Source organism: Equus asinus, chromosome 8, assembly GCF_041296235.1.
Source record: "Equus asinus isolate D_3611 breed Donkey chromosome 8, EquAss-T2T_v2, whole genome shotgun sequence".
NCBI classification, from domain to species: domain Eukaryota; kingdom Metazoa; phylum Chordata; class Mammalia; order Perissodactyla; family Equidae; genus Equus; species Equus asinus.
In genome coordinates, this window is record NC_091797.1 from 13,769,449 (window position 1) to 13,794,131 (window position 24,683).

General features: G+C 43.8%; 1 protein-coding gene across 5 annotated transcripts; it reads left to right on the top strand.

Annotated features, from left to right (window-relative positions):
* Positions 1–689: 689 nt before the first annotated feature.
* On the top strand, positions 690–22,042 carry LOC106845586 (glutathione S-transferase A2-like). Of its 5 annotated transcripts, none has more exons than XM_070514754.1 (8): positions 768–814; positions 11,890–11,982; positions 12,145–12,257; positions 15,439–15,490; positions 16,471–16,603; positions 18,538–18,679; positions 20,700–20,831; positions 21,656–22,042. In XM_070514754.1, exons 3-8 carry the CDS (start codon positions 12,171–12,173, stop codon positions 21,779–21,781), a joined length of 672 nt encoding a protein of 223 aa, XP_070370855.1. In that variant the 5' UTR covers positions 768–814; positions 11,890–11,982; positions 12,145–12,170; the 3' UTR covers positions 21,782–22,042. The 5 variants fall into 5 exon arrangements, with proteins under 5 accessions (XP_014719379.1, XP_070370855.1, XP_070370856.1 ...); XM_070514755.1 differs by lacking the exon at positions 11,890–11,982 and adding an exon at positions 14,648–14,764 and having other exon boundaries at positions 791–814; XM_070514756.1 differs by lacking the exon at positions 768–814 and adding an exon at positions 14,648–14,764 and having other exon boundaries at positions 11,959–11,982.
* The last annotated feature ends 2,641 nt before the right edge of the window (positions 22,043–24,683 follow it).

The following is a 24,683-nucleotide window of genomic DNA, read 5'->3' on the forward strand; positions in this document are numbered from 1 at the left end:
GTCTGGGATTTGCTTCAAAATAATCCCGTGGTTGTGGGCAGTAGGTGGGAGTATATTGGCTTCTCGTGGTCGCTGTATCAAATTACTACAGACTGGGTGGCTTAAAGCAACAGAACACAATCTATCACACTTTTGGAGACTGGACGTCAAAGTCAAGGTGACAGTGGGCTGTGCTTCCTCCAAATATGAACCTGTGTTTTGAGGTGGCCACCATACCTCCCCCCACAGGATCTGGATGAAAAAAATTCTAGGCAGTGCTGAGGCAGCGGATGGGCACACTGGATGGCTAGCATACAATGTTTAGGACACACTTACACGACAATATTGTTTATTATTTCTCTGAAATTCACCTTTAATTTGATGTCCTGTATTTTTTCTGTGAACCAATATAAAAGTGTCCCAGATCTGCCTGCTCCATGCTGACATCCGCTCCTTCTACGCCCATGCAGAGATTTTCCATCTGTCTTCATCCTTGTATCCAATTCATGAAAACCTCACAGTAAGTTTCTTCAAAAAGCCATACTCCATTGACTGGCAGAGAGTTAGAACAGCCTGAAATTTTTTGTTTTATCCTTTAATGACCAACCTTGAAAGGGAATATATTAACTGGTTGTTTTGTGATAAGAGGATGACTTGTCAATTTTCTAATCTGGCTTGGAACCCCTGATCCTTGAACTCCGTAAGAGTGGCTTTTCCTTAACCAAACTCCCCCGGTGTCAGTGGGAGGAGTTATTCCATTATAAAACCAGCTTGTCAACTTGTGAGGGGGCTGGCACTGAGCTGCTGAGCCAAGTGGGAGACAGACTTTAATAAGGTAAGTACTGACTTTATAAATCTTCATACCTTACCTCACATCCTCGCATCTAAAGCACCACAAACATGTAGGCTCAGCACCAGAAAAATTTTAGACCCTCATCATGCCTTCTTGGTGTGCTTAGGGTCAGTTTAAGAGTTATTTATTCAATTACTGTTGGATACATCTTTACAGAAAAGTAAAAATGAAGACTTTAGAAAACTAAGGCATGAGTATTCAGATATGAGAAAAACAAACTGTAGGAGAAGAAAAAAGAATTATATCATTTTAGGCAATCTGAGAGTATGACCTGTGCAAGAGAGAATGTGGGTGTTTATGCTGAAGTTCCTTTCTCCATAGAAGGAGTCGACACACGACAGTTGTGAACTGCGATGTTGTAATGCTAACTATGCTGTGACAATTCAAAATTAAGATTGATTATAACAGGAACAAATTTAGTCTGAATGTCAGCAGAACTAGATTATAGCTAAGTCTGCTGGGATTAGCTGACTGGCAAGCGTCATTCTCTCTCTGGCGTCCAACCAACTCACGGCAAACCATGATGATGGCGGGGACAGATGATCTCAGTCTTGGCACGGTTCACATTGGGGGCTGGGTAATGCTTTGTTGTGGGGAGCTGTCCTGTCCATTGTCTTTTCTTGTTAATTAAACAATATTTATTATGGAAATGTACATTTAATTAGTTTTAAGGAATGCACTCGAGAATAGTATTAACACACATTTTCCTCAAATTTGCAAACTTTACAACTTTAAGGTATCTACAGTGACGGTTTGTTCACATGTTTCAAAGAAATCATCATTTCATTACCACCGGACTCTATCTTTTTCTTTTCATTTCACTGTGTCCTTGTAAAAACAGCACAATGTGAGGATCTCCTTCCACCAAGTGCTGGTGGAAGCCGGAGAGTTGAATAAGAGGCGAAAATGAATAAAGAGGAATTACTCTACTGTTCAAAAATGTATTTTTCAAAAAACCTTTATCCTGGGGAGCTGACACATTATAGGAGCTAACCACAATCCACCACAAGGTAGTTTCAACTAAATATCCAGTCAGTGGGTAAGTTAGGATGACATGGCAGGTGACAAACGAGCTGGGTAAAATGCAGAAGGACCCAGGGTGGGTAACAAGCATTCAGATGCACATCGAGGCATCGCCCCACTCCACATCAGAGGCATCTCTGCTCTCAACCCAACGGATGTAGCACCCCGCCTCCTGGCTTGGACAACCAAAAACATCTCCAGAGATTGCCAAGTATTCTCCGGGGTGGGAGGGGCAAAATTACCCCCAGTTAAGAGTCCCTGGATGACACGACCTCTCACACTCCCCAGCATGGAAGTCTCGATGGCAAAACTAGGTAATCAGAGGGCATAGAATGAGTTCTTAAAAAGCACAGGAATTCTCCTAGTTAGAAGGGGCAAGTCATTCACGTCAGAAAATGAGTCAACCATGCTCGAAGTATTAATCTTGGGGAAAAAAAGAAAGTTCTCACACAGGAGAGACAGAGAGGCTCAGGGAGATGATGTGAAAGTCCTGGAGCAGTCCAAACATGAGAGAACCCACGGGGAAAGCTCTCGGACCTATGGGAGAAGGTACAGCAATGGCAATGAGGAAAAGCACCAGGCAAGGTTCTCTGGAGAGCAAGTGTGACGGGGGAGGTGGGGCCTCCTGTGCAGGGGAGGAAGGCAGCCCCTCGAGGAGAGACGAGGGAGCTGGGACTGGATGCTGCCCGGGAGGAGGGAGCGCCCTGCGCAGACGCAGCAGCCCCTCAGCTGTCTCCCCTGGCAGCCTCCTCACCTTGCTCTGACTTGCTGGGTTGTGAGACTCGTGATTCTTGAGTTGGGACCACCCAAAGTGAAGTCCCTGCTGGGCCCTTTGTGCTCTGTCACTTGTCCACAAACCTGTTTTTCTGAGAAGACTTAAACTCCTTTCAGTCAGGGACCTTATCAGCCTCGGATCTCGTCCCGACCAGCCCTCATTTCTTAGCTATGGAAACTGGTCAAGGAGTGTTGGTTGAGGAAGTTTGAAGGAAACTTTAAAGAAGGAAACACTTCTACACGTAAGCCAGAAACAAGTGTTAGACAAGGATCAGTGGAATGTGTGCATTTCCAGGTAAGCAAAAGGACACTGGAGAGACGTGATCATTTCATCAAGTGTAGACAGGGAGACCCGCCCGAGTGCTGAGAACAGCTGGGAAGACAAGCAGTGGGTCCCCCATTCCAATGGCTGGAACCCATGCACAGGGGGCCTGGGCACAGGACAGAGTCCAGAGTGCCTGGATCAGGGAGTGAGTGGCAGCGGGTTGGGCCTGGGGAGAGAAGCACGTGGGGTGCAGTGTCCAGGGGCAGGACAAGGGATCTGCCACATTTGGGGCTACGCAAGGCTGTGTTTAATGACATGCCAGAGCCCTGAAACTTTGCCAAAAAGTTCTTGCAATCCAGGTTAAGTGATCCGTGAAGATCACCAGTTTTTCCACACGAGCTAAATACAAACAGCCTTTTTATGACCTTTGAGAAAGAGTCTACACATATATGCATATGCATACATGTGTGTATATATATATTCTATGCCCAATCTTATTCCTACTGGCACTATATGTGTCAAGAGATAGGTACATAGATAGACAGACAGATAGAGAAAGCAGACACATATGCTCCCTGGTGTGTTCAGACTCACTCATCTCCCAGGACCTGAGAGCAAGAGGGAAGTTGCATTTGCTGATCCCTATGATGAATTTTTCTGTACATTATCTCATTTAACTTTCTCTACAACCCTCAAAAGTAGAGAGAACTCTGTTTTATGAAGAGAAAATTGTGGTGCAGAGATGAAACAACATGCTGGGGTCTCTGTTCCTCATGAGGAAAGGTGCTGGGCTTTGGCTCCAGTCTCCCTTCTCTCTGCTAAGAAATGCTGTAATCAGGACCACTCCAGCATGGCTCCTTTAGTTTACCCCTGGAATTATCATGCACATATGCATTTGAGGAACATAAGCCCTTTCCCCTATCAAGGTTAAATGCAGTTATGCTAGTCCTCAATTTACTCACAGTAAAGTTTTAGGATGTCACATAAAGCAAGGCATACTTTTAACAATGTTTCTTCTCTTCAGACACCTAAAATCAGCCTGCAGAGAGGAACTCACGAATTGGATGTTTCCCTCTCTCCCTCCCCTCAACCATTAGTTGGTGGGGGATTCCGAATGGGAAAACCAAACAGGAGTCTCAGAGAGACGACTAGAGAGAGCCTAAGTCTCACCCGAGGGAGTGAAACCTGTAATCACGTGGCCTGAAATCCCAGGACAAATGTTTGAGCCCAGGGAAGCTGCTCTGTGTCTGTGAACTCCAGTTTCCTCATCTTTAAAATAGGACATTAGAAGCTATTTCCTGGGTTGTTGTCGAGGGTAGACACACTTGCTGGATAGTGAGTGCGAACTGGGAACATACGTGTGTGACCTTTGGCAATTCATCGAATCTCTCTAGTTCTCATTTTCTGTTGACCAGGAAAGGTTGTTTTTTCTTTTTTTTCCACGCAGCCAGCAAATGGTAGAGCCAGGATTTGTATCCAGACAATCTGGGTACAGATCCTGTGTTTTTTGGTTTTTTTATTGATGTTGTAATAGTTTACAACATTGTGAAATTTCAGTTGTACATTGTTATTTGTCAGTCACCATAGAAATGTGCCCCTTCACCCCTTGTGCCCACCTCCCAACCCCCTTCCCATCTGGTAAGCACTAATCTGTTCTCTTTGTTGGTCTTCCACATATGAGTGAAATCATATAGTGTTTGTCTTTCTCTGTCTGGCTTATTTCACTTAACATAATCCCTTCAGGGTCCATCCATGTTGTTGCAAATGGGACGATTTTGTCTTTTCTCGTGGCTGAGTAGTCTTCCATTGTATATCTATATACACCACATCTTCTTTATCCAGTCCTTAGTCGATGGGCACTTGGGTTGCTTCCACGTCTTGGCTATTGTAAATAATGCTGCAATGAACACAAGGGTGCATAGGTTTCTCTGGATTGTTGATTTCAAGATCTTTGGATAAGTGCCCAGCAGTGGGATAGCTGGGTCCTATGGTATTTCTATTTTTAATTTTTTAAGAAATCTGCAAACTGTTTTCCATAGTGGCTGCACCAGTTTGCATTCCCACCAGCAGTGTATGAGGGTTCCCTCTTCTCCATATCCTCTCCAACACTGGTTGGTTTTTCTTTTGGTAATTATAGCCATTCTAATAGGTGTAAGGTGATATCTCACTGTGGTTTTGATTTGTATTTCCCTAATGATTAGTGATCTTGAACATCTTTTCATGTGCCTGTTGGTCATCTGTATATCTTCTTTGGGAAAAATGTCTGTTCATATCTTTTGCCTGTTTTTTGATCGGGTTGTTTTTTTGTTGCTGTGGAGTTGTGTGAGTTCTTGATATATTTTGCAGATTAACCCCTTGTTGGATTTGTGATTTGCAAATATTTTCTCCCACTTGGTGGGTTGCCTTTCATTTTTTTTGCCTGATTTCCTTTGCCTTGCAGAAACTCTTTAGTCTGATGAAGCCCCATTTGTTTATTTTTTCTTTTGTTTCCCTTGACCAAGTAGACATAGTATTTGAAAAGATTCTTCTAAGACCGATGTCAAAGAGTGTACTGCCTATATTTTCTTCTAGGAGTTTTAAGGTTTCACGTCTTCGCTTCAAGTCTTTAATCCATTTTTGGTAAATTTTTGTATATGGTGTAAGATAATGGTCTACTTTCATTCTTTTGCATGTGGTTGTCCAGTTTTCACCATTTATTGAAGAAACTTTCCTTTCTCCATTGTATTTTCATGGCTCCTTTGTTGAAGATTATCTGTGTGTAGATGTGTGGTTTTATTTCTGGGCTTTCAATTCTGTTCCATTGATCTGTGTCTGTTTTTGTACCAGGACCATGCTGTTTTGATTACTATAGCCTTGTAGCATATTGTGAAGTCAGTGATTGTGATGCTTCCAGTTTGTTCTTTTTTTTTCAGGATCGCTTTGGCTATTCGGGGTCTTTTTTTTGTTCCATGTAAGTTTTGGGATTCTTTGTTCTATTTCCCTGAAGAATGTCCTTGGGATTCTGACTGGGATTGCTTTGAATCTGTAGATTGCTTTAGGTAGTATGGACGTTTTAACTAAGTTTATTCTTCCAATCCATGTGCATGGAATACCTTTCCATCTCTTTATGTCATCTTCGATTTCTTTCAATAATGTCTTATTGGTTTCATTGCATAGGTCTTTCACCTCCTTGGTTAAATTTATTCCTAGATATTTTATTCCTTTTGTTGCGATTGTCAATGGGGTTTTAATCTTGAGTTCTCTTTCTTTTAAGTTTGCTGTTAGAGTATTGAAATGCAACTGAATTTTGTAAGTTTATTTTGTACTCTGCAACTTTGCTGTAGTTATTGATTATTTCAAATATTTTCTGATGGATTCTTTAGGGTTTTCTATATATAAAATGATGTGATCTGCAAACAGCAAGAGCTTCACTTCTTCATTGCCAATTTGGATACCTTTTAGTTCTTGTTCTTGCCTAAATGTTCATGCCAAAACCTCCAGTACTATGTTGCACAAGAGTGGTGAGAGTGGGCACCCTTGTCCTGTTCCCATTCTCAGAGGTATGTCTTCCAGTTTTTCCCCATTGAGTATGATATTGGTTGTGGGTTTGTCAGATATGGCCTTTATTATGTTGAGGCACTTCTCTACCCATTTTTTTGAGAGTTGTTATCATAAATGGATTTTTGCTTTTGTGTGTCTATTGAGACGATCATGTGGTTTTTGTTCCTCATTTTGTTAATGTTGTGTATCACATTGATTGATTTTCAGATGTTGAACCATCCTTGCATCCCTGGTATAAATCTCCCTATATCATGGTGTATGATCCTTTTAGTGTAATGCTGTATTCGTTTTGACAAAAAATCTGTTTTTTTGGTGAGGAAGATTGGCCCTAAGCTAACATCTATTGCCAATCTTCTCTTTTTGCTTGAGGAATATTGTTGCTGAACTAACAACTGTGGCAGTCTTCCTCTATGTAGTATATGTGCTGTTGCCACAGCTTGCATTGATGAGCATTGTGTAGGTCCCTGCCTGGGATCTGAAACAGCAACCCCCAGGCTGCTGAAATGGGGTGTGTGAACTTAACCACTACACCAACATCCTGCGCCTTGGTTAGCCAATATTTTGTTGAGGATTTTTGCATCTATGTTCATTAGTGATATTGGCTTGTAATTTTCTTTCTTTGTGATTTCCTTGTCTGCCTTTGGGATCAGGGTGATGGCCTCGGAAAATGTGTTAGTAAGTGTTCCATCTTCTTCAATTTGTTTGGAATAGTTTGAGAAGGCTGCGTATTAAATCTTCTTTGAATGTTTGGTAGAATTCTCCCAAGAAGCCATCTGGTCTTGGACTTTTATTTTTGGGCAGGATTTTGATTACTGTTTCAGTCTTTTTAATTGTGATTCATCTATTCAGATTCTCTATTTCTTCTTGATTCAGTTTTGAGAGGTTGTATGAGTCTAAGAATTTCTTCATTTCTTCTAGATTTTCCAGTGTGTTGGCGTATAGGTTTTCATAGTATTCTTTTATAATCCTTCATGTTTCTATGGTATCCATGGCAACTTCTCCTCTTTCTTTTCTAATTTTATTTGAGCCTTCTTTTTTTTCTTAGTGAGTCTGGCTAAAGGTTTTTCAATTTTGTTTATCTTCTCAAAGAAGTACCTCCTTGCTTCATTGATCCTTTCTACTGTTTTTTTTGGTTTGCAGTTCACTTATTTCTGCTCCAACTTGTGTTATTTCCCTCCTTCTGCTGACTTTGGGTTTTATTTGTTCTTCTTTTTCTAGTTCTGTTAGGTGTAGATTAAGATTGTTTATTTGAGATTTTTCTTGTTTGTTAAAGTGGGCCTGTATTGCTATGAATTTCCCTCTTACGACTGCTTTTGCTTCATCCCACGTGAGGTGGTATGGTATATTTTCATTCTCATTTTTCTCCAGATGCTTTTTGATTTCTTCTTTAATTTCATCAATGATCCATTGGTTGTTCAGTATCACGCTGTTTCATCTCTCTCTATTTGTCACTTTCCCAGCTTTTTTCTTGTGGTTGATTTCTAGTTTCATAACATTACGGTCAGAAAAGATGCTTGATATGATTTCAATCTTCTTAAATTTATTGAGGCTTGCCTTGTTTCCCAACTTATGGTCAATCTTTGAGAATGTTCCAGGTGCACTTGAGTAGAATGTGTATTGTGCTGTTTTTGGATGGAGTGTTCTATATATATATGTCTATTAAGTCCATTTAGTCTAGTTTTTCATTTAATTCCACTGTTTGCTTGTTGGCTTTCTGTCTGTATGATCTATCCCTTGATGTGAGTGGTGTGTTAAGGTCCCCTACTATTATTGTGTTGCTGTAAATATCTCCTTTTAGATCTCTTAATAGTTGCTTTATGTACTTAGTGGCTCTCATGTTAGATGCATATATATTTATAAGTGTCATGTCCTTTTGGTGGAGTGTCCCTTTTATCTTATATACTGTCCCTCTTTGTCTCTCATTGCCTTTTTTTCTTGAAGTCTACTTTGTCTGACATAAGTATGGCAACCTGCATTCTTCTGTTTGCCATTAGATTGGAGTATCATCCTCCATCCTTTCACTCTGAGCCTGTATTTGTCTTTAGAGCTGAGGTGTGTTTCCTGGAGGCAGCATATTGTTGGGTCTTGTTTTTTGACCCATCCAGCCACTGTGTGTCTTTTGATTGGAGAATTCACTCCATTTATATTTAGAGTGATTATTGATATACGAGGGCATAATGCTGCCATTTTATCACTTGTTTTCCTTGTTTCTTATCCTGTGTATTTCTGATTGCCAATTCAGTTTGGTGGTTCTCGATGATGGTTTTCTCAGTTTTCTTTTTACTTATCATTTGTGTCTCTGTTCTGATTATCTTTTAGTGGTTCCCATGAGGTTTGTATAAAAGATTTTATAGATGAAATAGTCATTTTCTGATAGCCTCTTATTTCCTTAGTCTAAGCAATTTCCATCCCTTTCCTCTTCCCCTTCTCAGTTATTGCTGTCACAACTTATTCCACTTTGTGTTGTGAGTTTATGGTTAAAATGAAGTGACTTATAGGTATTCTTGATATTTTCCTTCTGTTTATCTTGAATGTTATAATCAAGTGTTTGCTAACCTGTTCTGATAGAGAGCTGCAATTTTCTGATTTTCTCTGCCTATTTATCTCCTTGCTCAAGGCTTTGTCAGTCTTTCTCTTTTTTTTCAGGTATGATGGTCTTCTTGATCATTTCTAGGGAATGGGGGTTGTGCTGAACTACCTCAGGTTTTGTTTATCTGGGCAAGTTTTTATTTCTCCATCATATCTGAAGGATATTTTCACTGGATAGTGTATTCTTGGCTGAAGCTTTTTGTCTTTCAGAGTTTTGAATATATCATTCCACTGTCCCGTAGCCTTCATGGTTTTTGCTGAGAGCCTGAAAGCCTGACAAGGGTTCCCTTGTAGGTTATTTTCTTCTGCCTTGCTGTCCTTAATATTTTTTCTTTGTCATTGACTTTTGCCAGTTTTACTAATATATGCCTTGGAGAAGGTCTTTATACATTGACATAATTAGCAGTTCTGTGAGCTTCTTTTCCTTGTAATTCCAGCTCCTTCCCCAGTTTGGGAAGTTCTCAGCTATTATTTCTTTGAACAAGCTCTCTGCTCCTTTCTCCCTCTGGAATACCTATAATCATTATGTTGTGTTTTCCAATTGAGTCAGATATTTCTCAGAATTTCTCCATTCCTTTTTGGTCTTAGTTCTTTCTCCTCCTCCACCTGCAGCATTTCTATATTTCTGTCCTCTAAATTGCTAATGCCTTCCTTCATGATTTCAGCTCTATTGTTTCAGGACTCTCAATTTTTCTTGATCTCATTCACTGTGTTTTTCATCTCCAACATTTCTGATTGGTTTTCTTTATAGCTTCAATCTCTTTTGTGAAGAATTCCCTCTGTTCATTAATTTTATTCCTGATTTCATTGAACTGTCTTCCTGAGTTTTGTTCTAACTCTTTGGGGGTTTTTCTTATGACAGCTATTTTGCATTCTGTGTCATTCATATTGTAAGTTTGTGTGCCTTCAGAGTTGATTTCTCGGTGTTTGTTTTTCCTTCTGGTCTGGAGTATTGAGATACCTCTTCATCCTATTTGATTGGGTTTATTTGTGCGTTCGAATAGTGGTAGTATCTGGTCACAGATTCCACCTGCTGCCACTGGGTGAGGACAGGAACTGTGTATTCTGAGCCCAGCACGATCCCTGGCCACTGTGTCTGTCCGAGCCTGGGCCACTTCTTGAGACTGCAGCGTCACTGTGGGCTCTCCCATCAGATGGGAAAGTGATTATACGTGGGCTTTGGTCTGCCATTGCCTGCTCCCAAAGTCCCGCTGAGGCATGCTCCTGCCTTCTTGGCTGCCCCAGTGCTATTGGCATTTGGGGCAGCTGGGAGGTCATTTGACCAGGTGTGTAGATCCACGCTGCCTCTTCTTAAGGTGGCTCCAGCCACTGTGCCTGGTGGGCAGGTCTTCCCCATTGGGTCTGAGCCTGGACCACTCCTTGGGACCACACTGGCACTTTGGGCTCTCTCACTGGATGGGAAAGTGAAGCTGCAGGGGCTCAGGGCTGCTACTGCCTTCTCCCATGGTCCTACTAAGATGAGCTTCCACATTCAGGACCACGGCTGTATTATGGATGTTTGCAGTATCTGGGAAATCATTCATCTGGGGATCTAGATTAGCTGATGCCTCTTCCTAGGTTGCACCCATCCTTGTGCTTGGTAGGTGGGTCTCCTCATGTTGTCCAAGCCTGGGAGACTCCTAAGGACTACAGCGAGGGAGGACAGGAGCTGTGTATTCTGAGCCTGGCATGATCATTTGCAGGTGTGTCTGTCTGAGCCTGGGACACATCTTGGGAATGCAGCTGAACAATGGCCTCTTCCTCTGAATAGGAAAGTGATTACATGGGGGCTCAGGGCTGCAGTCACCTGCTCCCACAGTTATGCTGGGGTTCACTCTCACACTCAGGGCTGCAGTGGTACTATGGGCTCCAGCTGTGAAAGCAGTCTCATGCATGCACAGGGCTGCTGGGGGTCAGGAGAGTGCTCACCTGTCTCCATCACCTCCCTAGGGGTAGTCCATCTGCCTTCAGATGTATAGCTGTGTGGGTCTCTCAGGAGTCCTGTTGTGTTGTGTGGGTATCCTTCATTGATCAATGAATACCAATTTACTTAGGGTTCGAAGGAGGAGAGATAAAGGGAACAGCTTATTCTGCTGGTTTCACAAAGAAGTGGGTGTGAATCGGATCCACCACCTACATTGTGCAAGTTACTCTAGAAACCTGAATATCCCAAAACTGTAACATGAGAATAATAAAGACTGCACCTCAGGTGATTTTTGTAGGACAAATGAAGGTAAATTTTGGATCTTGCCCATTGTATGACAGAGATCAAACAAATGTTAGTTCCATTCCATGTACTGTAAAGTTAATGCAGTAACATCATTTTTCTAGATTATATAATGCATCAAGCAAAGGTAGAATCTAACATTGCAAAAAAAAAAAAAATAGAGAAAAGAAAAAGGAAGGAAACAGCATCCTCCTGTGGAAAGAATTAGGATCTTTTGAGCTACAGTTCAGCGAGTCTGAGCCCTAATTCCAGCTCTGGAACAAATGTGGTGTTAACTCTGCTCCCTCTGCCTCCTCGCTGTCAGGGAAGCCGTTTGGTTCAAGGCCCTCACAGGCTCCCAGGGCCTGCATCTGTGTGGGTTCCAGCCCTGCCCTCCCTTTAGTTCTTGGCTGGATTTTCACATCCATAAGTATCTGAAGTGTGACTGTGGGTGTGTCATTTAACCACTGAACCTTGGTTCCATTAGCTGAAAAATGGAGATAATGACAACTATTTCACGGGGCTGCTAGGTGATTAAAGATATAATGTATCCAAAGGGGTCAGCACTCGGTCAGGATTGTTAGGAGGAAGTTTTCAATAAATATTAGTTCTTTAATCCTTCCTCCTTCCCCAACACCCACGCATGCTTCCTTACCACAGACTCTCATCTGTTACGTTGCCAAGACTGCCAGACTTCACCCAGTGGAGACTGCAGAGTGGTTTGGTGCAATTTCCTGGGCTCAGCTGCTGAAGGTGAGAATTTGGGTCATGTAAGACATTCCAGGGACTCTTTCAACTCTGCCATGAAGGAGGCAGACACTTCTTCAACATTGTTGGTGCTGTTGAACTGTGTATCATAAAGAGCATTTTTGCTTCTATGGTTTCATTCATTCATTTATTCATTCATTCATTCAGGTTTAAAGAACCCAGGAGACTGCAACATGGCAGGGAAGCCCAAGCTGCACTACTACGATGGACGAGGCCGGATGGATTCGATCCTATGGCTCCTGGCTGCTGCTGGAGTAGAGGTTGGTTCTGAGTTCAGTCGTCTTAAGTTGGATCTATAAGTGACTATCGAAGTCCTTTCTCCCATGAGCTAGGAGACTATTCTCACTAAATGACCTGTCAAGAGTTGTGCATTGATAAAAATTAATCACTATTAAGAGATGAACATATTTGACCTTATGCATTATTAAAACTTCTTGTCATCAAAGAGCATAAACAATTAAAATAAAGTTAAGGAACTAACCACAATGTGTGGCCTTATTTTGATTTGGATTTAAACAAAGTGTAAAATATCATTTATGCCATTTGTGCAATAATTAGAAACATGAACCTGATTGCGCGCTACATAATATTAAAGAATTTTTGTTAAATTCTAGATGTGATATCGTTCTGAGGTTATTTTTAAAATAGTTCTTATGTTTTAAAGATACACATTGAAGTATTTAAAGATGAAATATATGATATGAGGGATTTGCTTCAAATTATTACAAGAGAGGGAGAGCAGTGGGCATATGGTGACAGGAGACTGGCTTAAGTTGAAAATTATTACTACTGGGTGAAGGGCGCAAGGAGGATCAATATACTTTTCTGTTTATTTATATGCATGATAGAAATTAACATAGTAAAAAGTTAGAATATATCAGATTAGAATAAAATATAATTAAAGTTAAGACATAACCAGAAATATGAGGAGGAGCAATTTTACCAAAATGCCTGTGAAAGACTTACCATTCACTCAGCAGTGATTTGTCAAGTGCCTTTAAGTGCCAGGTCCTGTGCTAGGTCCTGGGGATACATGGATGAACAAGACAGACACGGGGCTATGTCCTCAGACAGCTTATGTTCCACTGAGGTTGCACACAAGTAAGGAGGTGATTAAAAGGAGGAGGGAGCATCTAGGAGGACACCCAAGGATTGACAGTGTCAAAATGCCATAGTCCCTGTGGAAACCTGGTAGATTTTCCTGGGACTCTATTGAGTGCTGCCCTCTAGAGGTGTCACTGAGAAACACACTTCTCAGTCCAGATAGAGGCAGCAGCAACTCAGGGAGGGTTTTCCTGGGGAGGAGTCATGGACAGACTCAGGAGATCTGGTCCCTCAGGTGGGAGCAGAAAAGGAGGGCTCCAGGTGAGGTGGTGTCCTGTGACAGGGACTTCTAGTGGCCTCCCTTCTGCCTGATAATGACATGTTTACCAAAGCCTTGGGATTACATTTTCTAGATGGCTTCACAGATGCATGGGACTTTAGCCTGGACCTGTCAATTTCACAAAGAATGAGCACATGAAACATCCAAATAGTGCCCTTCCAGGTCGTTTTCTCTCTATAAATCAATTTTCACTGTACTCCAGGGTCAGCCTTGGGGTTCAGGGATGTGCTGAGAGCCCCTGGGCAGGATGAGTTCACCACAGGAGGGTGAGGTAGGGGAGATGCTGAGCGCATCCCAGTCTTCCTCTTCTGCATCAGCTTGACTGAAGAGGGGGTAGGGCAGGACTTACCAGAGGCTCTTGGTCAGGGCTTCTGGGTTCTCTGTGCCCAAAGGCTGGTCTTCACTATCCCGTCCGTCTCCGTTAGCCTCACAAACACCGTCTCACTAGCCAACCCCATCCCACCTCGGCCACCCTCCCTTGATGACCAGCCACCATCCCTTATGTTTGTCTGGAACTGGGTGCTTTAGGAGTTGCTGCGCCCCCACCTCACTATCTCTGTAGTCAGACCCTGTGGAGCCATGTGGATCCACAATAAACGCTTCCACTGGACAAGTTAGAATTCCTCATATTCCCAAGCTTTTCACCATCAAGAACCCTTTAAACCATAGCAGCCACTGGAAACAGCACTACTAGTTATACTTGGTGTGTGTGGCCCGGGTCCTGTAATCTGTATTTTAACACAACATGTTCCGCTTAAGAAAATGTTCTCCCTCCATTTGATAGAGGAGGAAACTGAGGCCTGGAGATGCTAAGTGACTGTGCCCCGATCACACAGCTACCGTGAGGCAGACGCAAGACTGGAACCAAATCGCATCAATGCTGAGATCTATTTTCTTGACATCGGTCTCTTTTGACTTTTGGTTTGGTCGATTCTGCCGATTAAGTAAACCACGTGATCATATAGTTACTGATTTTCATATTTGTGTTGAAACCCCACAAGCACTCAGAGCCTCTGGTCAGCCTTACGGCCAGCAGCCCTTCGAACCAGAGAGACTTGCCTCAGGAGAAGGAGAATCTACACCAAGGTCTAAGTTCCGAATGTAGGTCAAGGACGGAGTAGAGGTTCACTAATGTTTGGTGGCGTTAATTAAAAAGAAAGGATGGTATGATGAAACAAAACCATCTATAAAAACCCTGACAACTTATGTTTATTGAGCACTTAGTGTATACACGGTACTGTTTAAAGGCCTTTGCATACCTTACAGATTTAATCTTCACACCAGCCTATAACGTAGGTGCCATAACTATACTGATTATATAGAGGAGGATACTGAGACACGAGGAGATTCGGTGACGTGTGCAACATCAGGAGGTCACTACATGTAAGAAATGATATTCAAACCCAGGCAGGCATATCAGAAACAAAGATTCATGGATACAAAGAAAAAAAGTTTGAGAACTCTTTTTGCTTCCTTAAGTTGGAAATTCTAGTCAAATGTGTCCAAATTTTCCAGAGGACGAAATTCTGAGTTGAAAGAGTTAAAGCTGTGCAGCAACCAGGACTCATGTTATATTAAGTGGGGACTCGTGGGATGGAGTGATGTCAATGACAGCAGAGGCTCCTGGTGGCAGCATCTGAGACAGCCATTGTCCCTTGGTGTACTCTTTGCTGGGGACATACAATGTACTGTCCTGATCTCACCTGGATGGACAGGCTTTCCTGAGATACTGAAACCTCATAAGTAGAGGCACTTCCCAGTCCCTTCCCTCCGTGATGTCCCTCTCCCCAATGACCAGGATCATCCACAGAGGTGGAAACAGGGTGGAGGTGAATTGCAACCTCAAGAATGAGCTGTTACCTGCTGCCACCAGTGCTCTTTCCTCAATGGCTCTAATCTAAATTTCCAGTCGCCCTGATGACACGCCCCTGTGTGCCCTCCCAAGTCAGAAATCTTCCTTTTGCTTATTATGTCCAGACAGGGGCCATTCAAGTGTAAACTTCTTTAATGGTATGGAATGAAAGAACAAGAACTCATTTACTGTTTCTCCTTTCCAGTTTGAAGAGAAATTTATGGAAACTTCAAAAGACTTGGAAAAACTAAGAAATGGTAAGACCAAGTATGTAAATTCCTCTGATGAGAGGGTCTAGAAGAAGCTATAACTTGAGGTTTTAATCCCAGGCATTGCCTGTGTGTGTGCTGGGAACCAGGAGATAAGCAGAAAGGAAAAAAGTGGTTCAAATGTGCACGGTGGGGTTTTGTGAGCCGCTTTGGTAACTCCCTCAGGGCCAGGAAGGCTACAACTCTCTGAGCATTTGCTCTAGGACCAGCCCCGGTGCCTGTGGATCCCTCTCTTTGCTTTCTACTGCTTTTCTGCACCACCACTGAGTTGTACCAGCTCAGGATCCCACAACCTCCCAGCAAGGCCGTGAGGCATGTGCAATAGAGTGAAAGAGGAGAAACAGGCCCAGCAGTTGCCTGGAGTTCTTCTTTCTGATGGTTTGACAAGGTGATGTCCCAACAGTTTCTAGGCTCATATAGCAAGAGGGTGCTGATGTAGTTGGAATACCAGGTGAGCCCGTGAGGAGGGAGAGAGAGAGCGAGGGCCGGCAGCAGTGGCTGGGAAAACAGGGTTCCCCAGCACACAGTATCCATTGGTGGGATTTGAAGAGCATAGGAAACGCCCTCCGTAGAAATCTCACTAAGTCCTGGCCTCTTGCCGGGTCCCCCATAGACTTTTTTTGGGAACTTCCCAACTGAAATGGCAAATGACTGGTGGTCCTGCAGCAGCCTCTTCCAATCTTTTCCTAAAATATCCATGAAGAGAAATCGAACATGAAAAATACACAGAATACCATGTGTCTCAAAGGGAAATAAAAAAATTAATGAAATAATAGGTTAAAAGTAAAAGGCAGATTGATAAGAAAAAGGATTACAGGGAGCTAAAAACAAATGCCGTTTCCTTCCAATACTCCCAGGTAATAATTTTTTGTTTCCTTTTATCTATTCAGTCATTTCAACAAACAGTTTTTCATCCTGAAAGTGTGAATCTCAAAACATTGCTCTCTTTCCTTTTCTTCTTTCAAAAGATGGGAGTTTGATGTTCCAGCAGGTGCCAATGGTGGAAATCGATGGGATGAAGCTGGTGCAGTGCAGAGCCATTCTCAACTACATCGCCGCCAAACACAACCTCTATGGGAGAGACACCAAGGAGAGAGCCCTGTGCGGTATTTTTCCTGTGTTTCATCCACAATTAATAGGAATAATTCAAGTTCTTCCCTGAGGGACCAAGACCATGTCAGGGGGATCATGACCACCAGCAGCATGGCTTCGGTGGTGTAGAGTGAAGTCCAGTACAGCTGAGACCTTAGAGGATGAGGGACAGGAAACCTGCAGTGGACTCAAGCCAGTGGGATTATAGAAGAGGATGCGGCCCACGGGGAGGGCACAGTGACAGAGCAAACCTGATGACCTGAGAAGCCAAGAGAATGGTGGAGTCATGTCTCCAGGTGTTCAGACCTTTATGAGCTGGACACCAGCCCACAGCTAGAGATGAGGGACAAAGTGTCTGAAGGTATAGAGGATTAGCCTGGGGAAGAGAAGGACCCAAAGAAGCTGATGCTCATCTTCCAGAATTTACCAGAATGATGACCACAAACCTAACTTTCACCCAGGGATATGGATGGGCCATATGACAAGGGTTAGCAGATGTTGAGCCCAAGATGCCAGGTTTACATCGAGCACTTTGATACAAGATTGAAGCAGCAGATTATTTCAATAAGACCATAACAGGGGGACTCTTCTCTGTTGTGATGGCGCCACATGATTAAAATTAAAACCATGTGCAGAACTGGGGCAGTTATTCAAAGGTTAAACATAGAGTTACGATATGACTCAGCGATTCCACTATGAGGCGTGTACGCAAGGGAACTGAAATTATATCAACACTAAAACTTGTACGCAATTGTTCATAAGTGTTGTTTATAGTCTTCAAAAAATGGGAACGGTATAAATGTCCCCAAAGTGATGACTGGATGAGCAGAGTGTGGTACAGCCATGCAGTGGAATGTTATCTGTCCATGCGAAGGAATGAAGCTCTGATGCAGGCTGCAACACGGATGAACTTAGGTTCATTAGGTTCACAACATTAGGTTACATATAGAAACCAGACACGAATGGCACTTATTGTATAATTCCGTATTACAAAATGTCTGGAACATTCCTATCCATAGAAACAGAAAGTAGTTGAGTGGTTGCCTGGGGCCAGAGGGAGGGAAGAATGTAGAATGAATGCTGACCCACATAGAAGTTCATTTTGAATGGATGAAAATATTTTGTTATCAGAGCATGGTGATGGTACAAAGTTCTCTGAATTTACTAAAAAAATCACAAAATTGTACACTTGAAAAAGATGACATTGTGGCAGCAGAATTATAGATCAAGAAAACTTTTATTTTTAAAACATTGTTATAGGAAGCCTGGTCTGTAACACACACAAGAAACCTGGCATATGCACTGTTGGGAAGTGTATAAACAATTACACAATTTCAGGGGATACTTTAGGATTGGTCTCGAGAAATGCAAACATGGTGTGCGTTGGACAACAGTACATGGAGAGGGCTGTGGAACCATGTTCTATGGGAAATCATTGAAAGATGCAAACACTGGGCATTCAGTGGGTCTGGGTAGTGTAACAGAGTGAGACAGAGAAGGACATGGCTGAGACAGCTGTGCCAGGGACTCCCTGAGGGGGTGAGTTAGGTGGTAGGTGTTTGACTGTGTGAATCACACTGAGTTTGTGCACAGCGCAAACCCAGCAGAGCTGGCAAACCCTAGCTAGGGTCTCAGTGATTACTTGCAGTGATTCCACTCATGTCTCTCATGCTTGTGACTTGGGGCAGGTCACCGATGCTCTCGGTCCTCATGTTTGGTCATGCATATAACAAAAATTTTAGACATATATCTACCTCGCAAGGTTGTTCTAGAATGAAATGTGAAAATCAGGGAGAACTCATAGGTGAATGACTGGCCTATAAAAATGCAGCCAATTGAGGTGAATTCCTTTGCCACCTCCTGATGCTCCATTCTTTTCCATTTTTCAACTATAAAATCTAAGGCAGGAGGCATTTGACAATTTGGTCATTTTTATCTTTCAGGATTGATAGGTACATAGAAGGTATGGCAGATTTGAATGAAATGTTCATCTTTTTGCCCATAACCCCACCTGATGAGAAAGGTGCCAAGATTACCCAGATCAAAGAGAGCACAACAAATCGGTATTTCCCTGCATTTGAAAAAGTGAGTCAGCTATTTAGCATGTCGGCGGTGCTGAGATTAGAGGAGAAAGGAAAAGAGAACTGGCCATTCCTGGGACAAGGACCTTCACTCCCAGTCAGCTTTCCTGAATCCTAGTTAGTGGAGCATCTTGACTCTCAAGGCATTTTATAAAAATCCACTGTGAGGAGGAACTGTGCCAGTTTCACCCAAGTTATAATTTTTCACCAAAACTTTAATTTACTAGGGCCCAATCTAGCATTTTGTATTCACTGGAATTTCACGGTCATGAGGCTTGGGCTGTGGAAGGCTCTGGGAGACCCCCTAGAGACGGGAGCAGATCCTGCAGAACACCAGACAGGGGCTTTTGCTCCAGGAGGAACACAATGAAACAATACATCAGAAAGTATTCTGGCAAACTATGAAGGGTGACATGGGACCAGCTGTCCATCAGGAGAATGTTGTAGAGTTTCAGGGAATGGATGAATGGATGAGATGTATCTAAGCAGAGATGGGGGCTGAGGGATGGAGAGGAAGTGACAGATGAAATGGTGTGAAGGGAAAATAATCGACAATTTTGGGGACCATGGCTCTCAGATTTTTGAGGAAAGTCATGCAAACTAAGGAAATAAATTTCCATCATGACACATCATACCTACCTTCCCTAATGTTTCTCTTTGAAGGTAAAGCAGAACATTTCAACATCAAAACTACCTGGTATCATGCTAAATAAAAATCAGGAACCAAAAAATGATCATAAGAGATACAGGAGGCTTACATACAAATAAAGCATCAAATCATTCTTTCATTCGTTCAACAAATGTGCATTCAGTGCTGGTGTGTCAGATTCTGATCAAGGAGTCAGGAATTTAATAGTAATCAGAAAATCCGCTCTCCTGGCCGTTGTGGTGCTGAGAGTTTAGCACGTTCACAGGGTGACAAGCTCCTCAGTCACTGCAGTTCGAAGACATCTATCCTCTGAGATGAAAGAGCCCTGTGACGAAATAAATGAAAGACGCACAGTACAACATGGCGTTTGATGCTTCATTATATTCTTCATTTTTTATCCATACTTCTATATGCATACGTAGTGTCAAAGGGTATTTGCCACAATGTTATGATATTTACTTGGTGGTGCCATGTTCTTTCTCTGTCATTTTCATATGTCTGCAATATTTTTAATAAACATCATATATTTTCTGCAATATTTTTTATGAAAAACTCAAAGTTTACTAAACCTTGAAATACGTGTACAATGAACTCATATTGCCCATCATCTATTTTCAAAAATTAACCTTTTATTATGATGTTTGCTTAATCATATCTGTCCCCATCCTTCTGTCCTCCAAGCAAGTACCTTAATTTTTGCTGCATTTTAAAGCAAATGCAGACATCAGTGCAGTCACACCTAGTCACTTCAGCAGGCAAATTAGAACATATTCCACCAATGTTGTTGACAGACACAGGTCGGGTAGGAGTCAGAGCCAGTGTTGTAAGGGGATGGTGAGTTCAAGGTAAACCGGGGTTATTTCAGGTCCCAGAGAGATAGACCAGGAAATGAGGAGAGCAGACGAGAGGAGAAAGGTAGACTCTGAAATAGTCTGCTCAGGACTGAGGAAGGCTGTCATGAAGGTGGAGACTTTGTCCAAGGGAGGGAGGAGAAAGAAAAGTGTGGAAAGAGAGAAAGACACATGAAGAGTCGTGTCCTGAAGTTTGAGGGCTGCACAGTATAGGTTGTGAGACTGAAAGGCATGGAAGTGCTAAGCCCTTGTCCCAGGTGGAAGGTGCAAGTAGGGAGCCCCAGAGACTTGGGAAGGGGAAAAAGAAATGGTAACCTGGGCTTCAACTGAGGAGTGAGGGAAGAACAGCAGAGCCCACTCCTCCCTCTGTGTCAGTGATTCAGGGCCGGTGGAGAAGGTCTGAAGCTCCACATCCGCCCAGTGAGGCAGCAGAGGAGGGAGAGCGGGCTGGACAGAGCTGGGAGGAGCAGGGGGCCCAGCCTGCCTGTGCCTGTGTTCATGATGCGATTCCTCCAATTCGCCAGGTGTTAAAGAGCCACGGACAAGACTACCTGGTTGGCAACAGGCTGAGCAGGGCTGACATCCACCTGGTGGAACTTATCTATTACGTCGAAGAGATTGACCCCAGCCTTCTGGCCAACTTCCCTCTGCTGAAGGTGATCTCTTTCACAGCCCTCAGGACGGAAGGCCCACACCTCCCATCTTGGAATCTAATATTTGGCCTCTTGGGTCCCCATTATTGTCTAGGCCTTTGCTGCCCTCCCGTCTCCAAAATTAGCTCCTAGGCCCTGGTCTGAGGCATGAGAAGAATCTCCTTATGTCAAAACAATCTGAGTGGACGCTGCCCCAAGAAGGATGATTCGTCTTTTATAATGAGAGGGACCCAGCATCAGCACCTCTCTCCCAGGCCTCCGTTCCATTACGGATTCTGTCCTCTTTCCTCTGTGATTCCCTTGACCCAAGAGTGTCCTTCTCCTTCCACACCCGAGTCTGTGAGCAGCTGTCCTCCCCTCGGCTCCTGCTCCTCCTTCCACACACTGTGTTTCTCTCTGCACAGTCTCCCCTCTCTCCCTGTCACTCTCTCTCGGTGCGCAAATTGGTTTTGACTGGCCTCATGGTTTACCTTTTATGTTTCCTGTCTTCAGGTCCTGCCCACTTTTCCCATATCTTTGCTTTTACTTGCTGGAAACTTTATCTGTCCTGATGTTGCACAGACACATTACTCTTCCTTGTGTTGCAAAGAGCCATGAATCCACAGGATGAGTGTGTAGGGAAGAAGACAGGGAAGAAAATGCACTTGAGCTGGATTTTCTTCTCTTATCCTCATGGCTCACGGGGTGTCTGTTCCCAGCCTCAGGCTGGTGCCGATGGAGGAGACTCAGGTGGTCCTCGTCTAGGAGGGTCTCAGATTCCCTGGCTTGTGCTAATGACGGGCTTGGTCTTTGGCTCCACTCTGAGGCTGTGCTCTTGTGCCTTGCAGGCCCTGAAAGCCAGAATCAGCAACCTCCCCAACGTGAAGAAGTTTCTGCAGCCTGGCAGCCCGAGGAAGCCTCCCATGGATGAGAAATGTTTAGCAAAAGTAAAGGAGATTTTCCAGTTAAAATAAAGCAGGCCTGGCCCCCGGCACATGCAGGAGTGATCTTCAGCAGTTTTCCAACAATGAAGTGCTTGATCTAAATATAGATCCTGACTATTGTGGGGCCAATACATTATTCCCAAGTTTTAATGGTAGATATATAACAGTTACTATGAACAGATTTAGTTATATCTTTTTCTTTAGGATCAAATATGAAATCAGATTTTTCATCTCTTTCTATCCTGTCTCTTTTTTGGAATGAAAATGAAATAAAAAAGGACAATATAGATCATGTGGTCTCCTTGATCTTTTCCAGACTTTGTCATACAACCTCTGTCACAGAGCCACCCGAGAGTCAAGTGCAGAACTTCGTATCTGACACTCTCAGGTGTTCACAGTAAACAGCTACCTTTGTCGGTAATGGCGGAAGAGATTTTTGTTTTCCTTTGAGAGCCATTATTCTTCTAACTGTAAAAATGTTTTTCTTACATTTTTGAGCAGCTGTTATGCCTACTATGGACTCTTTCATGTTCTGGGTTGAGGGGAAGGAATGAAGAACAAAACAGACCTGAGCTCTGCTCTGGGGGACACTGCTGTCCCGTCCCGTCCATGAGCCCTGGCACGTCATCGCTCTGCGGCTTAATGCTCTGTGGGCCCCAGGCATGAGCCTCCCTCTCAGTTCACTGAACGTCCCTCAGACCCGGGCTTCCAAGGCCCAGACTGTCTGCATGAATTATATAAAAACGAATGTGTCTAAAGTCATCGTTCTGGGCTCGAGCACCTTGTTTAGAAGTGATTTCCAGCTTAGCCACCCCCAGGGCCAATGAGTAAGACTCTCCCTGAAACTGTGGGCTTTGGCATACTGAGTTCTCCTGGCCTGAGTGTGAGAGTCCCCACAGTGGGGGGTGGGGCAGGGAGCAGACAGACCCAGGGCTCCTGCCTGAGGCTTCACCTCTCTCTAGTCTGTTCTCTGCTCACAGCCAGAGTGTTTCCTAAAGTGCAGATCTGAGTCTCACCCCCTTCTTGAACTCCTTCAGTGACTCCCATGGCCTGCAGGGCGGCCTCCTCACCTTTTCCTCCCACAGCCCTCCAGCCCCATCACACTCCTGGGCCAGATGGGGCCTCCTGCCTTCCTGCCTGGGCACGTGTGCTATCCCTGCCCGGCCAGCTCCTTCCTCCTGGCCACACTCAGGTCCTGCCCTTGGAGCTTCCCAGGGGGAGCTGGACTCTCTTCTGGGCCCCCACCGAACCCTGTGACCCTCTCAGAGACTGGAAGGTCACTGCCTCTTCCATCGTCCTATGAGCTCCTGGTGTCGGGCAGGGCCCTGCGGGCTCCCCGGGTCTCCCTCACCAAGGGTGACAGCACTGCGCATAGCTCCACGCCCACCTCAGTGACCTAAGGGTGTGATCTGGGCTTTGGGAGTTCCTCACAATTCCCCCACATTCACTCCTGCCTGACATCTGTGCCCATTCCCCCACGTCTTCAAAATATGTTTATTCCTGAGGCTGGCCTGGTGGTACAATGTTTAAGTCCGTGTGTTCTGCTTCTGGGGCCTGGGGTTCGCTTCTTCAGATCCCAGGTGTGGACCTACCCACACCTTGTCAGGCCATGCTGTGGCAGGTGTCCCACTTATAAAGTAGAGGAAGACAGGCACAGTTGTTAGCTCAGGGCCAGTCTTCCTCAGCAAAAAGGAGGAGGATTGGCGGCAGATGTTAGCTCAGAGCTAACCTCCCTCAAAAGAAAAACAAAGTTTATTCCTATCACCCAAATGCAATGTGTGGGCCTTGCCAGGATCCTGATGCAAAGAAACCAACTGTAAGGAAGGAAGCCTTCACGAGACCTTGGGGGAAATTAGAATGCTGAATACGTAATGAAATGAAGGAATGGGAAGTTTTACTATGATAAAAGATTAGTCGGATCATGTTAGAGAAAGAGTCCTCACTCTTCAGAGATTAACATACTAGATTTTTGGTAGATGCTATGATATGCTGTCTGGGATTTACTTCAAAGTAATCCCGTGGTTGTGGGCAGTAGGTGGGAGTGTGCATTAGTTTCTCGTGGTCGCTGTATCAAATTACTACAGACTGGGTGGCTTAAAGCAACAGAACATGTTCTCTCACACTTCTGGAGACGGGAAATCAAAGTTAAGGCGTCAGTGGGCTGCCATTCCGCCAAAGGCTCTGGGGGAGGCGCCTTCCTGCCTCTCCCAGCTCTAGGGGCTGTCTGCGTTCTTTGCTTCCTTGGCTCTCGGACACATTACTTCAACCTCTGGCTCCATCTTCACCTCGCCTCACCCTCTGTGTCTGGGTCTTCTTGTCTGTTATAAGGATACGGGTTATTGCATTCAGGGCCCCCCAGGGGAATTCAGAATGTTGTCATCTCAACTTCCTTAACTCAATTACATCTGTGAAGACTCTTTTTCCAAGCAAGGTCACACTCACAGGTTCCCCTTATGGGGACATGGACCTATCTTTCTAGGGGCCCACCACACCACCAACTACAGGGTGTGGAGGATAAAAATTGTTGGCAATTGCTGAAGCAGGGGATCGATACATTGGATTTTTTCCCCTACAACATTTAGGACTAAAAAATTATTTACTATTTATCTGAAATTCACATTTAATCGGTTGTCCTGTGTTTTATCCGTGACCCCATATAAAAGCATTCCAGAACTCCCCTTGCCCCTTGCTGACGTCAGCTCCTACTCTGCTCATGGCAGAGGTTTCTCATCTGCCTCCGTCCTTGCACCCAATTCATGAGAACCTCACAGTAAGTTTCTTCAAAAAGCCATGCCCCACTGACAGGCAGAGAGAGTCCAAACATCCTGAAAATGTTTGTTTCATCCTTCAATTGTCAACCTTGAAAAGGAAAGTTTTAACAAATTATTTTGTGATAAGAAGATGACTTGCCAGTTTTCTTCTAAACTAGCTT

What these genes read in the sequence shown, in the direction of transcription:
- LOC106845586 (XM_014863893.3), top strand. Translation starts at nt 12,171, where the DNA reads ATGGCAGGGAAGCCCAAGCTGCACTACTACGATGGACGAGGCCGGATG. An exon ending in GACACCAAGGAGAGAGCCCT is followed by an intron (nt 16,604 to 18,537) that starts GTGCGGTATTTT and finishes TTTATCTTTCAG; the next exon opens with GATTGATAGGTACATAGAAG. An exon ending in ATTTCCCTGCATTTGAAAAA is followed by an intron (nt 18,680 to 20,699) that starts GTGAGTCAGCTA and finishes CCAATTCGCCAG; the next exon opens with GTGTTAAAGAGCCACGGACA.